Source organism: Helicoverpa zea, chromosome 2 (genome assembly GCF_022581195.2).
Source record: "Helicoverpa zea isolate HzStark_Cry1AcR chromosome 2, ilHelZeax1.1, whole genome shotgun sequence".
NCBI lineage: Eukaryota > Metazoa > Arthropoda > Insecta > Lepidoptera > Noctuidae > Helicoverpa > Helicoverpa zea.
In genome coordinates, this window is record NC_061453.1 from 3,799,941 (window position 1) to 3,816,504 (window position 16,564).

The 16,564-nt window shown below is 37.1% G+C and overlaps 1 protein-coding gene across 5 annotated transcripts in view; it reads right to left on the bottom strand.

The window, feature by feature from the left end:
• Nucleotides 1–2,154: 2,154 nt before the first annotated feature.
• Nucleotides 2,155–16,564, bottom strand: part of LOC124637916 (voltage-dependent calcium channel type A subunit alpha-1) — a 32,105-nt gene continuing 17,695 nt past the window's right edge. Inside the window, exons 24-39 of one of the 5 annotated variants that reach the window (XM_047174665.1) lie at nucleotides 15,201–15,311; nucleotides 13,548–13,631; nucleotides 12,465–12,647; nucleotides 11,098–11,189; nucleotides 10,467–10,620; nucleotides 10,265–10,392; nucleotides 9,980–10,182; nucleotides 9,629–9,831; nucleotides 7,582–7,745; nucleotides 7,175–7,208; nucleotides 6,047–6,162; nucleotides 5,612–5,766; nucleotides 4,165–4,245; nucleotides 3,316–3,500; nucleotides 3,049–3,158; nucleotides 2,155–2,460 (exon numbers count right to left, since the gene is read on the bottom strand). In XM_047174665.1, the coding sequence (XP_047030621.1) occupies nucleotides 2,292–2,460; nucleotides 3,049–3,158; nucleotides 3,316–3,500; nucleotides 4,165–4,245; nucleotides 5,612–5,766; nucleotides 6,047–6,162; nucleotides 7,175–7,208; nucleotides 7,582–7,745; nucleotides 9,629–9,831; nucleotides 9,980–10,182; nucleotides 10,265–10,392; nucleotides 10,467–10,620; nucleotides 11,098–11,189; nucleotides 12,465–12,647; nucleotides 13,548–13,631; nucleotides 15,201–15,311 (2,172 nt within the window). In that variant the 3' untranslated portion in view covers nucleotides 2,155–2,291. Of the gene's footprint in view, nucleotides 2,461–3,048; nucleotides 3,159–3,315; nucleotides 3,501–4,164; nucleotides 4,246–5,611; nucleotides 5,767–5,918; nucleotides 5,969–6,046; nucleotides 6,163–7,174; nucleotides 7,209–7,581; nucleotides 9,108–9,628; nucleotides 9,832–9,979; nucleotides 10,183–10,264; nucleotides 10,393–10,466; nucleotides 10,621–11,097; nucleotides 11,190–12,464; nucleotides 12,648–13,547; nucleotides 13,632–14,257; nucleotides 14,369–15,200; nucleotides 15,312–16,564 lie in introns of those variants that run through there. The other 4 variants (XR_006985308.1, XR_006985305.1, XR_006985307.1 and 1 more) reach the window with 4 other exon arrangements.

Genomic DNA, 16,564 nt, shown 5'->3' on the forward strand with positions numbered 1-16,564 from the left:
GTATAGGTATACTATAATAATGGACAATACTGCACAAAAATGACACGATTCCGCGTACCAGCGTAGACACTTTGTACTAGTAACTTTAACAGAGGTAAAATATAAAAGCTATCTTATAACCCGTTCCTGCCCTTCGCAACAAACAACAACGATCAAAATATTGAGGGTAGTAATATCCGATTCGACTAAAGGTATCTACTGTCAGACGTGCCGCGTGTTTGGAAACAACTTGCTTGTCCCGTCTTCAACATTGCCTTATTAACATTCCAACATTGGGTAGAAACACAAGACAACTGTGGTTAAGTGCAAAAGTACTATCACTAACAAAACTGAAAAACTTTAGAATATTATTTTATGCTTGCTTTTTAATATTCCATTTATTATGTAAACACTATTATTAAATGTCGCGCTAATCCTTCTAAACCGACTATCCTTAACAATAAACTGTTTATGCCAAACACGCGTCGTCCCTTAGAGAAATGAACAACACCCCTATGCAATCACACAGTTCTAATAATAATTCTCATTTTAACCTCATGTTATCACAGAAAATCATGTATTTACAATTTTGTCGTACTAAAGTATCCTACATCATGCTTTGCAACAAATGTGTTTGATGGTGTTGAACGATTTTCTCTCTGCCACCACTGTTGTACTGTTTATCTGTGACGGCGTCACAAGCCTTTTAAAGTGAATTTTAAAGTATTTGAACCGTATTAAAAGAGTTGTCGAATTGTGTTTTCTAATTGTAAATACACCGTTGTGTATTTTTATATTTTTTTCGATGTTTCAAGTACAACAGTCGCAGCAAAGATTACAGCTAACAAGTGACTAGTATGACAATGGCATGAAGTAGTATTAAGACAGTGGGATTAGGACGAATATCGGATTTATAATATAAGGTACAGTCGTCGGCAGAATTGGTTTCACCGCTTTTGCATAGGTGTTGATCAAATGAACATGATACTTAACAAGTCAAATCGTTTTCTTAGCATTAGTTACTGTTTATTTATAATGTGTGTACACTAAAGTTGTAAACCAATTCTGATGTAGAGTGTACAAAATATATTTCGATTTTGTGCCTGGTGACAGTGTTTTGTTTCGCTCGAAATAACCGGCCATCGACAAGAGATTCCTTAAACTTATTAGGGACCGCTTATGCCGTGTCATGTGTTTCTCAATGAATATTTTAATAGATGAATAACCTACTTTTAACTCTTTAATTGAAAGTCACTCATATTTGAACTGTTGAGACTTACTTAGTTATAACTCATAACCTACTTTAATATCGCTAAAGTTAAAGGCAATTCATCAAAATGTCGATGACTGTATCATTTCTCAGTGGGAGTATCCTGTTTTTCCTTAGTATAATAATAATTATAGTCAACAAAACTTTGGCTCGTGTTTAATTTACATCCTAAATGTTACTTTGAGGTATATTCGAGAGTTAACTCACAAAGCAATAGGATACTCCCCCTGGGTACAAAACTGCGCGTCGATACTCGATACGATGCGAGTGCGTAGCTCTAGTGTCCCGTCGTAAAGCTTACTAACCAGGCGACAAAATCTTTAAACAATACTCAGTACACGATTTAACAATTTGGGTAATCATTTAATGCAGAAATATATTTTCAAAGTTTACACACAATTCATCTTTATTTAGTTTAATCGTATTTAAATTTAAATAACGTAGGTATAAAGCACTTGGGGGAAGGACAGCAAATTCAATAAAAAAATGTTTAATTATTTATTTAGTATATATTAACTAAGTAAAAATTATTCGCTATGTAAATATTTTATACAATACTAGTATTAATTTTTCTGACGATGAATCGCTAGTGTTCTCCCACCGTGTAAGTTGAATACGAAACGGCGTCGGGCGGGGTCGGGCCGCGGCGGCCCGCCCTCTCACCACGCGATATAACGTAGACAACACGTAGTGCAAATTTAATATAGAAAGTTTACTTTTACAATACAGACTAGTAATTTCATTTTATGTAAAAATCCTAGCGCAAACGAGTCGTCCGGCACCGTCTCATACCTCGATCGCCCTAACCGTAATACAAATCAAGGAGTAAAATTTTAGCGAATTAAAAATTAAATTTTCCAAAACTTCGTAAATACTAGAATTCGGAGGCGGGCCGCGGCGGGCCGGGAGCGACGTCCGAACCGCTGAGCAACGGGAGTCGTCTATGTACACACGGTCGCCGAGTATAAAACGAGATCGTTCGAGGCGCGGGGCGCTCGCGGGCGCGTCAGAAGGAGTGCGCGGAGGGCAGGCGGGGCGAGCGTCAGCACCAGTCGTCCTCGTCCGAGTCCGAGTGGCGCGCGCGCGGCTTGTAGCCGTTGGGCAGGCGCGGCGCCGGCGACGGCAGCGCGCGCGCCCCGCGGCCCAGCGCCAGCGCCGCCTCGTAGCTCAGCGGCGCCGGGCCCCACTCCGCGTCGTAGCCGCGCCCGCGTCTGCACACGCCCAGCGTTAAGCCATCCTCACACAGCACTTGTTTCGATGCTATATTGCATGCGGGGACGCCACAATACAGTCAAAACAAAACAACTACAATTTACTGAAAATTTATTAGCGTAAGCGGGAAGCGCTAAGTACCTACTCAGTTAGTCTCTACATCACCCTTACCTGCGAGCTAGTGGCAAATTCCAGGTACTTATTGCCTAGATCAATCGGTCTGCGAAATCAAGTAACAATGCAACTGAGCAACTGTGATGCCACTGGTTGCTGGCTAGGGGTAATGCGAAATAGCTGTTATTTTAAATTATTTGGCAACATATCTTTAGTAATTCTAAATCATCAAGGTCATTGAGTCTGTCGAAATGCGCCATCTAGCATTAGTAGCAGAACTAATCAATTTACTGTAATTAACTAATAAAAATTCAAGCAACATAGCAGAGAAACAAGTATTGTGTTTGGCTGGCGCTTTAAATAACTGCTCATAACTGGCAAAAATATCTGTGGACCTCGTTTCACCTCCTATAGACTCATCTCCACTTTTCAGGTAGTCAGATATTTCCTCCGGGTTATTTCAAAATACGTACCTTTCTCTAGATCTATAATCTCGGTGTATCAGTCTTTCAACTTCTCGGCCGTACTCGTACTCATCGTGTTGGGGCTCCACCGGTTCTCTGACGGTGTGCCTTAGCGATAACTGGAACAATCACACCACCTCCTATGTAATTAACTGTTAAGAGTACCTTTGGTAATGTATATCCTTCCCCCAGTTACATATTCAACCCACCAATGGGCAGAATACTTGTAGATCATATTGCCATTAGAGTCCGAAACATTGATGACAATGTACTCACGTGTGAGGGGCTGTGGCTGATTCTGGTGAAGGGTGGCTGCTGCTTGACCTGTAGCGTGGACGGCTTGGTGGGCGTGGGGGGCAGCTGCCGGCCGCGGCCGCGCCGCGCGCCCTCGCGCTCCCACGACCGGTCGCGCCACTCCCGCCACTCGCGGTCCCGCTCCCGCTCACCTATCGGGGCCCAAACTGCTCTCTGAATCATTTGGCATTCTTCATCCCCATCAAAGACCAATTACAAATAATCATAAATACAATCCAAAATAACAGGACGTTCGAATCAAATTAAGGAAAATAACAGGGGTCATAATCAAAGTATATACCTATTCAGATGAATAAACAGATGTGCAAACAATTTTCTCGTGGATTTCCACCATGCTCTCCGTCTACACTCGCGCCGCTTTCATACATCTACAGACGTGCAAAGCCGGATCGCATCAACACCAATTAACTAAATTTTGACACATTGCTATGCCAGCAAAGGGTCTTATGGGTCTAACAATTTTCAGTGTAAGCCAATAGGAATTTTGATTCAGACCCTTTGCTTTACAATCGATAACATTGAATATAAATATTGCGTAAGACTGAAAATTTTGAAAACAGTTAAAGTAGAATGTTGATATTCTGTACTGTTTTCCATTTTCGAGTTTGAATAGATGTTGCCTATATCTCCTAATTGGTGAAGCTAGTCTTGTAATGTTAACAATTTCAGTCGAGTTAAGAGCTTATTGATATAAGGTAGCATTACCGTGACGCTGTTCTTATGCCTAAGTAGTGTATGTCGGTACTCGCGGTACTGATAGGTGATGTTAGTGTGTGGTGTGAGGTCGCGAGTGTGGCGAGTGGCTCTCACCGTAGGTGTGGTGTGGCGGGCTGGGCGACCGCGAGGGCTGGCTCAGGCTGGTCGTGGGGTGCGGCGCCCTCCACTCCTTCCCTGCTGTCAGGAATACCTTCATGTACCTTCCACCACGGTTTACCCTAAGCCCGTCGGACTACCGACCTTATTTCCTTACTCACAAAGGTGACTCTAAAAGTTTTGGGTGTCTGTCAAACGTGGTTCAAAAATGTAAAGGTAGAATGGACACGGACTTGGATAGACAAGGATAGGTTGCTAGGTTGATTAGCTGTGTGTCCAAAGTTGTTAACTACAGTTGTAGGAGACTATAGCATAATACTTTGATACAATAGGTAAAGTTGTTCATTACAATATGAGAGAAACCTCTTTGATGTGACTATAGCACGCTACTGCAGAGAATACAAAAATAAATACAAAACCATTGTTTAAGCCTTTGCATGCTGCATGATTCGTGATATCATTGAGTGCATGCGTCCGGCGCCTCCACTGCGGGGCGGCCATGATCAAAGCAGTTTATGTGCAAGGAGCAAATATGTTTTGGTTGGGCACCAATATTTTAGCATGCAGCAGGCAAATTAGTTTCAATCGTCATTTTTATACAGGCCAATTTATTTAAATTTAACATTATATAATGTTTCATTAGTGTACGTGGCGGCTCAATCTAATGCCAATCTGTAATGTACTTACATCTAATATTATGGCCTGGTGGATAAAATATTAATAATACCACTAACACTTAGTTATGAGCATAATAAAGAGCAGTTATTAAATCATAGCTAATTAGCTACAGATATAATGTTACAACACTAGCCTTGTGAGAATATATAGCTAGATTTTACAATCTAATTATCTAATTTCATGAACTTATCAATTGGCAGTGTAACTGCTCGCTGATATCTTATAACTACAACTACAAAAACATGATTAACTACAACTACTGTTTAAGCTAGACTTCCCATCTTCTCACAAAACTTTCAGAGTACCTTCATGAGAAGAAAAATGTTTGCAAAACTGTTTCAATCGATTAATTGAAGCTAAATAAAAATATATTTGGATATTAACGTTAAATGTTTTTGTATGAATAAATAATACTACAGGAGGAACATAAGAATAAATAGTTAATAGCATAATGTAGCTCGTTTGAATGCTGAATAATTATACAAGTAGGTAATATGATAAATATTTGTTAAACGCCGAATTTACCTTAAGATTGCGATAGCGTTAAGGCATAAATAGTTGGCGATGGCAAATCTGTTGATATGCTACCAAATAAGTATATAAACACACAATGTTAACTAAAATGATCATCTAAATAGCTAAGTTATCTAATTATATAAAACACTTGAAGGTGTATCACCAGATTTGCCTGCATTACATACACAGGTCTGTAAGAATAAGTAGGTTACAGGGGCTTGTGTAGCGGAATACTGGAATGATCGCTTACCATGTGGGTGGTAGTAGTGGGGAGCTCTGTGCGTTCGCCCGTGTCTCTGGTGTTCATGCTTTACTATCTCGACGACGTTGCTGACGGTGTCTGAGAATCCGATATCGTGATGATAACCTCCGTAGTGGCCTCGTCTTCTTGGACTGGGCGTTCGTCTGTGAAATAGCAACCAATTAGCAAAGTACATTCAATAATGACAGGTTACCCATGCATGTTACTCATGCAACACCGAGAAATCGGGGAGTGAAGTGGTTAGTCCTGAAGAATGTACATTCGGTTAGTAGAATATGCGTATGATAGCACATACCATTGTTCACTACGATAACTTTGAGATCAATGGACTCTTCTTCGATGACACTATAAACATAAAAAGGAAATAACAAACTGAACAGTAAAATAAACAAAAAATAACATAAGATGTTGGTGTTTATGTACCTTAAACTGGATGATCTCCCGTGGTGGTGACCATTCTGGTATGTGTGAGGAGCTTGTAACCGCCCCTCGTCCAACGACTCCATTGAGGCATGGTGTGATCCTTGTAGTTCCAGTACCTACAATAAATACTCCATCAAAATCCATACAAGTGAAATAAACAAGCATTCAATCTTCAAGCTAATTTAATTTACGTATTGTTAGACTTACTGTCCCATATTTACAAAATTTTCTGATTGTTACAAAATATCAATGCATGCACACAAATGTGATAAACTTTGCATTCCATGCAACAGTCCGTGCTTGTGCAATATTATACTTTACTCTACTTACCCGTAATTTTTAAATCTAGTTATATTATATCTAGAAACATGCTAGGTTCAGTAATGCATGCAGAATGTAATCCGACAAGAGAAACGACATGTCCTGGTGTCATGTTAGATATTATGACTGTTATGTATGTTCATGTATTGATAGTGAAAGTGCTATGTCTAAGAAAACTTTGTAATAGTCATCCCTAATAAAAGGAGAGTCGTTAAAAACCATTCCCTATGAATTTCGAAGAAATAGAAAAGACAAAAGTACTACAAGATCGACATAAAACAATCATCTATTACTGAAATCGTTTACCTAAACATCAACAACCATCTGTAAACTTTAAATAGTACGATTAATACTTTCGAATGTACATCACATAAATTGATTAACTATGAGCCTAAGGCCCTAAGTTACTTTGTTACGACAATAATACCTAGAAAAACAGTTAATATTAATGGCTAATTTGTAACAACAAACATTATTATCGTATGGTTATTATCATGTTAGTAAACACCCAAAACAAAGCTCTCAACATAAAATTACAACATCGACTATCTATGACATAAGAAAATGCATCGATGTATAGTTGTACTAAAAGGGGGGTTCCCGTTTAGCGGATACACATATAACATCACATTTTCGACCAACATCACGTCTGGGTATAAGTCCAATTGTCACTTTAATCATAAATCGTTACAAAAATTTTGGTTTGTGATAATGATATTGGTGGGAACATCGATTGCACTAGACAATGGCTATCATGGCTCTGGCTGATCAGGTTTACAACAGTAATGATCGAGTCAATATAATCACCGTTTCACATAAGGTATTCACCTTTTTATTGTTCCTGTAACAAAAGAGAATCGTGATAAAGATTAGGTGATATTTGGTAAGTAACACCTACAACCTTTTTTAATTTAGTTTCACGAAGGCTCAAGATAGCTTTAATTGGAAATGGAAAATATTCAATTCTGAAATTTACTATGATCTGGAACATCAAGATCATGATGATAACGAAGGATCGTAGTAAAATTTTGACTTCCCCTCTTTCCGTGACTGAGGATTTTCTAAAGCAAAAATGAACTACTTTATTTGACAGGGGACCAGATATTTTATAATTAGGTACTAAGATTGAATGAAATCACTTTTTGTTAGGATGAAGCCGATTTTTTGGGAATTAATTCTGACTGTTATGAAGTAACTAAGTAACAAAAACTCACTTGAGCGATTTTCGGTTGCCGCGTCTGGCGAGGTTGGCCAGCAGGTGCGGGTCGTCCGGATGGCCGTCAGCGTTGACGGGCCCTTCGTGGCTGAGCGAGCCGGCCCGCGAGCCGGGCCCCAGCCCCGCCGCCACGTCCATCAAGCAGTTAAACAGTGACGCCTTCTACACACGCACCCCACGTCACGCATCCCCCCCACATACGCACACTTGCGCATGCTCATGTCACACAGCGACAAGCGCATAGGACTCAATAGTCACTAACGGCTAAAGCCTACATGAGTTTGCGCAAACATCCCATACATCATGTCCATGCTGGAGTTCTCTTTAATAGTGTCATGTGTGTATCGTCTGTGTAAGAGATCCAACGAATGGACATACAACCGAATTGAGAATGTATATATTGTAGTGTAAGTGAGGTATTCGGCTACAGGTATCTGAGAAAACAACTATCACACGTTAGTTGTATTTGTTAGAGTAAATTTTGTTCAGTCCATGTCGGTAAACCGTGAAAGAGCTGAAATTACAAAGCATCTTGTTTGGATATACGGGTGCTATATATAAAATCATGTGCGACAAAGTTGAAGCCAGAGGCAGAGGTTGCGAGTTCACGTTTGCATTTTATATTTCAGAAAAACGATACAATAGTCGAATGACTAAGTATATTTTGTTCTCCAGCATGCGCAGACTTGAGAATAATGATTTTTATACGAACAAATTCTTATGCTATAGTATAAAAATTACAGGAGGCAAATAAGAGCGTAGGTAGCAAGAAAGCGCAATATTTTAACGTTTCTTATATCACCAGGCTGCTAAGATGGTAAATATCGATTGAGCCAAAATGTAATCGAAAATCTTACGATATCAAAAGCGAAGAATGAAATAAATATCTGTCGAATAGTTTGAAACAGTTCACCATGCAGGCTACCGAAAACTGTATAAAATAAATGGATCACAGTAGACTAAAATACAATGTGAATATATTTAATATTTGTTTATAGGATGTAGCGAGAGGCAAAGGGGACGATATGACACACATTGGTAAGACAAACAGACTACGAACAGAGGATATTCTATCTACGAGACACGGTATCAAACATTGTAACACACACATTCGTTACACTACTACATATTTTGCAACTATAGGACAGGTTCATGTTGTGGTTTACAAAGCCCTGACGGACACTTGACAGACAAACGTGCCACATTTGCACAGGTTTGCCAAACTAATGTGTTATCAAGTGCGTCACTAGTACTAATTCTAAATTCTTTAATTATTTCAATCTCTAAACTACAGTTTTTATTTTTTTGTTTATTTCTTGACCATCCATTTAGTCTATAGGCCATCGTGAATTATTTAATGTTCTGTATTAAAATATGTAAATTTATTTAAACACAATGCGAGAAGAAATTTATGATAAAGAAAAATATCTAGAATAGTGCAAGAAAAAAGTATTCAAAGTTTCGTTCCGTAAAATATTTTAATACTACCGGCTGAATGGCCGTAGGGCTATTCTCGTTGAATGCCTGAAAAGTAAACCACCAATGTAGTCGACTCGTTAAGAGTCGATTTCAACTAAAGTGTTTCTGTATTGTTGTACTCTTTGTTATACAGATATCTGTTTGTATGGGAGCCAATCACAAGTTATGTACTGAACACAGGAACAGAAGGTTACCGATACAATCGAAAAGTTTTTTTATCTGGTTCTGTAAATGTTCACAACAATACAACCACAGGTAGACAACACAACCAACTCTATTGATCTAACTATAATGTTCCAAATTGTAATCTAATGTGGGGAATTATAGGGGGCCATCAACAAACACTACTTGTTAACGTGTAGTACCTACCCACTTAATAGTTACATTTGGCTCAAAGTGTACATATATACATACTGGCACAAGCCACACGAATTTACTCTGGCTTCATTTGGATCTACTAAAGTTACTATAGTTATATATTCATCAAAATTTTCATTATTATACATAAATACAAGTGTTGAAAACAAATTTACTCAGAGGTGCGTTACAGTGGTGGTTGTACTTACCGGCACACCGTTCTGCTTGAACCTTGTAGATCTCCAACTCTCGAGGATAAGAAGACCAGCGTATATCTTCCCGACGGTCAGTTTTCCAGCGTTGAGTACATCGTTTCGAGGCACCAGCAAGTCGAGCATCTTCTTCGCTTGTAATGGCCAAATGTGGGTTATTGTTTCCCTTAATTCCTCATCTGCTTGGTCCATTTCCTCGGCTACAATAGGAAAAAGCATTTTAGCATAACGTTTTTTGCTTTGCTTTAACATGACACGACTCTCGCTAATTCGGTTCGTATATTGTGGTGCTGGCTTCTTGTCAGTAAGGAGATACAATGAAAATATGTTTTTGGTAGTAATACTTACGAGATCTCATTTTGATGTTTAAGTTTTCTCGTATTAAGGCAAATAGTGTTGTTGTAAAATTAACTTTCCCCTCATCGTCTAGCGGCATATTCATTCTAATAAGCTTCTTATATGCTAGTCTATTTGGACATTTGTTACCAAACCCCAGAGGCGGATCCATATTCTTCAACATATCATACATTTCTGTATAATGGATCTTGCCCCTGAAATATGAAAAAGAGTCCTCAGTAATATAAGCCAACATATTTGTATTGTTATTCACAGCTTTTGAAAAAGTATACTGACGTGGCGTTTGGGTCGTATTCTGCCCATATTCTAACAAATTCATCAAGATGATGTGCGCCGAGGATGGACGAGTCCCTCGTTAGATAGTCAAAGTTATCCATAATAACGGCAACGAACAAATTCAACATCTGAAAACGAATCACAAGTTCAAAGACATATCAGGACTATGTGAGACAGTATTAAGTAAATGGTTGGTACTCACAAGAAACGAACAGAAGAATATAAAAGATACGAAGTAGGCGTAGGCGAGCGTACTTCCACATTCTTCGTTGGAGGCCTTTCCAGCTGCTATGTCGCACTTGGCGGGTTTGCGGCAAGCCAACATTATGTTGGGCCACGACTCGCCCGTTGCGCATCTAAACATACAGTGGCTCACAGAAACCGTGTCACGTTCGACAACCAATTAGAAAAATCTTATAAATGCAATGAAGAATACTATAGAAAGAACAGCATTTCCAGAATTAGTAGTATTAGTTGATTTTGTATTGATCAATTTATTGGAAAACAAAACATTCGATTTGCAACAAACTGTTCTACACGTTTCCACAACTAACAGTGAGAATGTAAGTGATGAAGTAACTCTTGAAAGTTGAAAGTGCATGCATGAGACGTGCTGATGATAGACAAATGAAACTGTTCTAAAATACTCCCAGAACTCCATTGAGAAGCGTATTTGTGACTCTACGGGTTTTATTATTGTAACTAGATTGCTTTTGATTTCAATTAATTGGAGCAGTCTAAATGGTGTTTTGATGTTTGTATTTTCCTATGTTTGGGTATGTTTACGGTGGTATATCCTCAGGCTGGAGTAACTTGTATTCAATGTTCCTTACCTGAACAGTAGCATGAGTGCTTGAATGAAGCTTCGAAAATTGTTGTGTCTGTTCATGTCAGACTCTGGTGTTAATTCTATATTGCCAAACACCTGTGTCCAAGCAGATACAACACAGAAGGTCAGCTTTGTATGCAAATAATAACAGTAGCCCGAGTCCTATGCTTTCCCACAAAAATAAACACTCTACCTAATGACGTGTCTATCTATTACTAGCACTAGGGATACGACAAACGATATCAAACAAGGGTACCAAACTATCTAGAGATACAAACATAAGAAGCAATGTCAAAGTCAAGGACATCAATCAGGATATTGTCACCACTAAGGATCTTCTAAATCTACGTTCTGAATTTATGAATATACATATTGATGATGTTAGTATTGCCAATGAAATGATAGTCAGTACATATGTAACACTGATAGTAGAGACAGATTTTCGGCAGTGGCCGCAAGACTGAGTAACAGCTACGTCTTTGTACTCTCACCGAAATAGTAGCAAGAGTGCCGCCACGAAAGATTGGAAGTTGTTATGCCTGTTGATGGCATCATCTGGATCATATTGTATGTTTCCGAAAACCTGTCATTAGAAACTTATCAATACTGTTTTCTATTTTTGTTCTTAATCCAATCTTATAATGTACTCACTACTCATAAATATTATGAGTCTGTCTAAGATGAATTTTGTTAATTCATTTTAGACTGGCTTATCGTAAGTAATTTTGAATTTGAGAAATTGTTCTACAGTACTAGATACGATTACATTTTGGAACATTTGGATTTAGGCATAAGGTTGACAATACTCGGAGTATCTAGAATTATTGTAATGTTTAACTATTTATTTATAACTAAGATTATTAAATGGACTAATTTACTCTAAACTTGACTATGTTCTTCTAGGTATGTAAAAAGAGGAATGCTAACAATTATTTGATACTAAACTGATATTGTACTAGCCCCTTATAAAATTATTCTATTCTATATCAGGGGTGGAAAGACAACATTAACACAAAGGAAAGGACTTGCGACCTCTTAATCGGGAGTCCATCTTCTAGCATTTACGCTAATATTACCAATACCTATGGCTATCTGACCCTAACTCTACTAACTATATGAAAAATAACTATAAAACTGTATCATGATCAAAACTAGATTCACAAAATTTTATTACGTACTGTTAATAAAATCTATAAAAATCTATTTTCAAGTAAAATACTGTAATACCCCCAAAAGTACCTATCCAACACATTTTATTATTTCACAATTATTCCTGTTAAGATTTAAAATTAGAATCATTATTTAAGATCACAATTAATTGATAAAGATTAAGGAATTTCAAGTGAAGGATCAGGAGGATTCGCAACAGACCTGCATCCCAATGATGGCGTAGATGAAGAATAGCATCGCGATGAGAAGGCACACGTAGGGTAAGGCTTTGAAACTCTGCACGAAGGTCCAGAGCAGTATCCGAATAGTGTAGCCCTGTCGGAGCAGCTTGATCAGTCGCGCGGCTCGGAACAGGCGAAGGAAACCGACGTTGAATGTGTTCTCCTGTAAACGACACACACACACATATACAAACATACCCCTACATTGTTACACGCATAAGTATTCAATCAATAACATCACACAATCAAAATGAATTGGTATTCCAAAACATGTCGGTACAAGCTGATAGTTTCAGCCAGGCATACTCGAACTAGTGTATGTATGTTAGGTTTAATTTAAAACTAAAGACAACTTTAAGTATTCAAAATAAAATCTAGTCCATGATATAAGTTAGCTAGATAAACACGAAAACAAGGAAAATAATCTGTATATAAATATAATGAAGAGTACAAAAATATGAATGTAATGAATATAATAATTTTGTAAGCTACGTTTTTGTAAAGTTTTGAATTAAATTCAATACTTTTCGCAATATAATAAACATGAAAATTCTAGCAGTATAAACGAGAAAAATCCAAATTATCTAAGGTTTTATGAAAATTAACACACAAAATGTACCTACATAAAATGAATTATTGTCATAATATCTAAAACAACCCCAAAAACAATTGGTCCCTAGCGAACAACGGTACGTAAGTTGTAACTACAAAACTTCTATAAATCCTAATGTTCTAAGAATATTGTCTAGCACTACAGATATTGGACCACTGTCCAATGAATGTACACACTTGTCTAAACCATCGACCAAACCGTTACAAAAATCTAAGATTCCTAGCAATCAAATAGTTGATATGTTACCTGCTGACAGGATATGTCAGCACAGTTTTCAGCAAGGTCGGTCTGTAATCAGGATAGATCCTTTATCTTCACTTTCATCAAATCAAAAAAATACAAAAATTGCCAGCAGCAAAGAAGGATTCAGTAGGCAAAATGAAATTAGTAAGTGTAAGTATAGAAGCTGAGAAAGATATTAAAGACAGTTCACGCGTTGATAATACTTACGCCAAACTCCATAATGAGGGCGTCAATAATACTTCCAATGACCGTAATGAAATCGAATGTATTCCAAGGGTCTTTGAAAAAATTCTGGAAACAGATCAACATGTGAGCATCAATCCTGTAGAAGTTCTAACAAAATTCAATCAAAGAATACAAAAGGGAAATTAGTATACAAATGTACACTTTCCATTCTGAGACTGTTTTAAGATCAAAGGACTTTATGAATAAGGAAAGGAATCAGGATATCTCTCTTGATTTTTTTTAATCTATGCAAATACATAAAAATATGTTATTCATAAATCTAAGAAAAGTTAATGCATTTAAAAAACCTATGTCATATTAAAAAAGCGTAATCTCTTAAATTCTCTATAAAAATGAATTCTAAATTGAAATACGTATATTCAAGTCAATATTGAATATTAATAGCTAGGCTAAATATTTATAAAATAATGATAGTGTATTGTGTTAGGCGCACACGATTATATTGCACATTCCATAATGCATTCGTATTATTTCAATACAGCACAAAGTTATACAATAATCTTACATGATTATAAGTACATTAGTTGCTCATTTTCACCTACAATTATTATCATTACATACCCATGGCTTCTAGCATATTAATAGAAATAAAGCTATCATCTTATCAAATGATAAAACAAGTTTTAGATTAATTAGTTAATATAAAAATTGAAAGTGTGTCAAATTCTTACCGTACACCCGAAGGCGATCAGCTTCAATACGGTCTCGAGAAGGAAGAAGGTCGTAAAGACGAGGTTCATGAATGTTAATATGTCCATGAGTAGTGGTGGAGCCTCGTGAAACTACCACAAAATCAATACCATTTTTTTAAACCTTAACTCAAAACATTATCAATTTAGTGAAAGCTAAATGCTAGACGTATAAACCTACTCAAAATTAAAATGTAAATTCTTTTCACCAACATGTTCTACTCGTAAAGTTCACAATTTCTAGCATTTAGCTTTGAATGATTAAAAATATTTTTATCTAGCCGATATTATCATCTAATAAAATAATGTTCTGTTATGTAACATCTTTTCATGTAGACGTGAGTGTGTCAGTATTTGTGTTATGTTTCTTTATTGTTGATGAGTATCATGTTCTTGAGATGTAGTTGCGAAACATGTGGCAGAGAGGGTGCACGTGCTTCATGCTGTTCCCAATGTACATACATGCGATCAGGTGTTATGACGGACAACATTTAGTACAGGAAAATATCGTACAAAGATTATACTGACCTCCGAAACCGCAGATCTCCGCCAAAGTAAAATAGTAGGTACTTACCTCAAGGTACCGATCGGCAAGTATTGTTAGTAAGTTCGGGAGAAAGACAACATTAGAACGCGTGTATTCACATACATTAGTGCCACATGCAGCAGGAGAAGAAGCCATGCTATACAATTATTGCAAATAAACCTTTACAATCATCATCGTCGTCAGAGAGAAACTAGTACTGGATACTTGGGAAGGGATAATAATTACACGGCTGGAAATAATCCCATACAGTCATGTAAATAGATAAAACAATCAAATTAATAGCAGAAAGAGTACATTTGTACCTATATCGTATTTATTTATATTCCATTTATGTAGTTGTACTATGTGTCGGTCGATACTTAGTGTTTGTGTACTTACTTTGACACCATAAGCGATGATTTTCAACACGGTTTCCACAGAAAACATTCCAGTAAACCCCATATTCGAATACTTGAGGACATCCGCGTAGATGTCATTTTGATTATAGTACTGCCATATTGTGATGAAGTGCCGGACGTTATGGATAAACCCATGGCAATGAAAATACATAATTGTTACTTTATAAATTACCTCATTTCAAGCAAGAATTAGTATTCTGTGATGTACAACATTGTATGGAATCAATGTAAGTTGTTAGATAAGTTATGTTACGGTTCATGTAACGGTCAATAGTTAGATATAGAAGGATAAATATATCAAGGGGATAAGTGACAAGAGTTTTGTGAGGATATGTGCAAAGATCATAGAAAACTGGATAAACATAAAGTTAGAAAGGGTCATAGTGAAATTAAAGCTAATAATAACAGTTTAAAAATATTTAACCAAAACAATATTTTAGAACAAAATATAACAAAAAATAATATAACTAAGTTGGGTAGAATAAATAAAAAATAGTGTTATAATTTAGACCACGTAATATAACCTCAGTATCTTTATAAAAATTTTGTCTCAATTAGAAAAATGATCAATTTTGTCAATTTTCCAATAAATATACAAAGCAGCCCATAGCCACCAACAGATCACGCCTGGCAGTAGGCCATTCCACCAAGCATGCACAATATCCACATAAAGACAATTAGGAATAGGTCTTAAATAAGATCATGCAACACGAACAACATATATGGCCCATGCCACGTCCTATCTGTACCCAGAGATTGTTGTGCATTCACAAGCACGAATAACCGAATAAAATGTTTGGTGTATCTGTGCCATAAATGTGCTGGAAGGACAGGTATATCGTGCAGTAAACACCGATACATACATATTTAATTAATAGCAAGCGAGGAGTAACAAAGGATTATCCAACGAAACACAGGACAAAATAAAATGATATTTGGCAGTAGGTACATTTGACGGGATAGGCTCGGTAATAATTTTAAATACGGCGCATTCCGATGCAGTGTATACTGACGCCGAATAAGTACAGTGATATCGTAAACACTTTGTATGTTGTGTGTATGTGTGTGTTGTGGTTTTTGATCTTCCTAAACTAGTAGGCAGTACTAATGTTGTGCCAATGATGTAGTTGTATCATGACGTCATCCAGGTATAGTTACGATTGTTTAACACTTAAGACAGACGTTTCACAACTAACAAATTAATAACTAAGGATCTATCAGGTGCCAACAAATATTAGACGCTTAACGACAAGGTTATGTCTTAGTATATTTAGCCAAACTAGAGAGCTTGACTTATGATGAGCCCTCTAGAATGGTATGTGCAGGCTTCAGTGAACTCGGGAA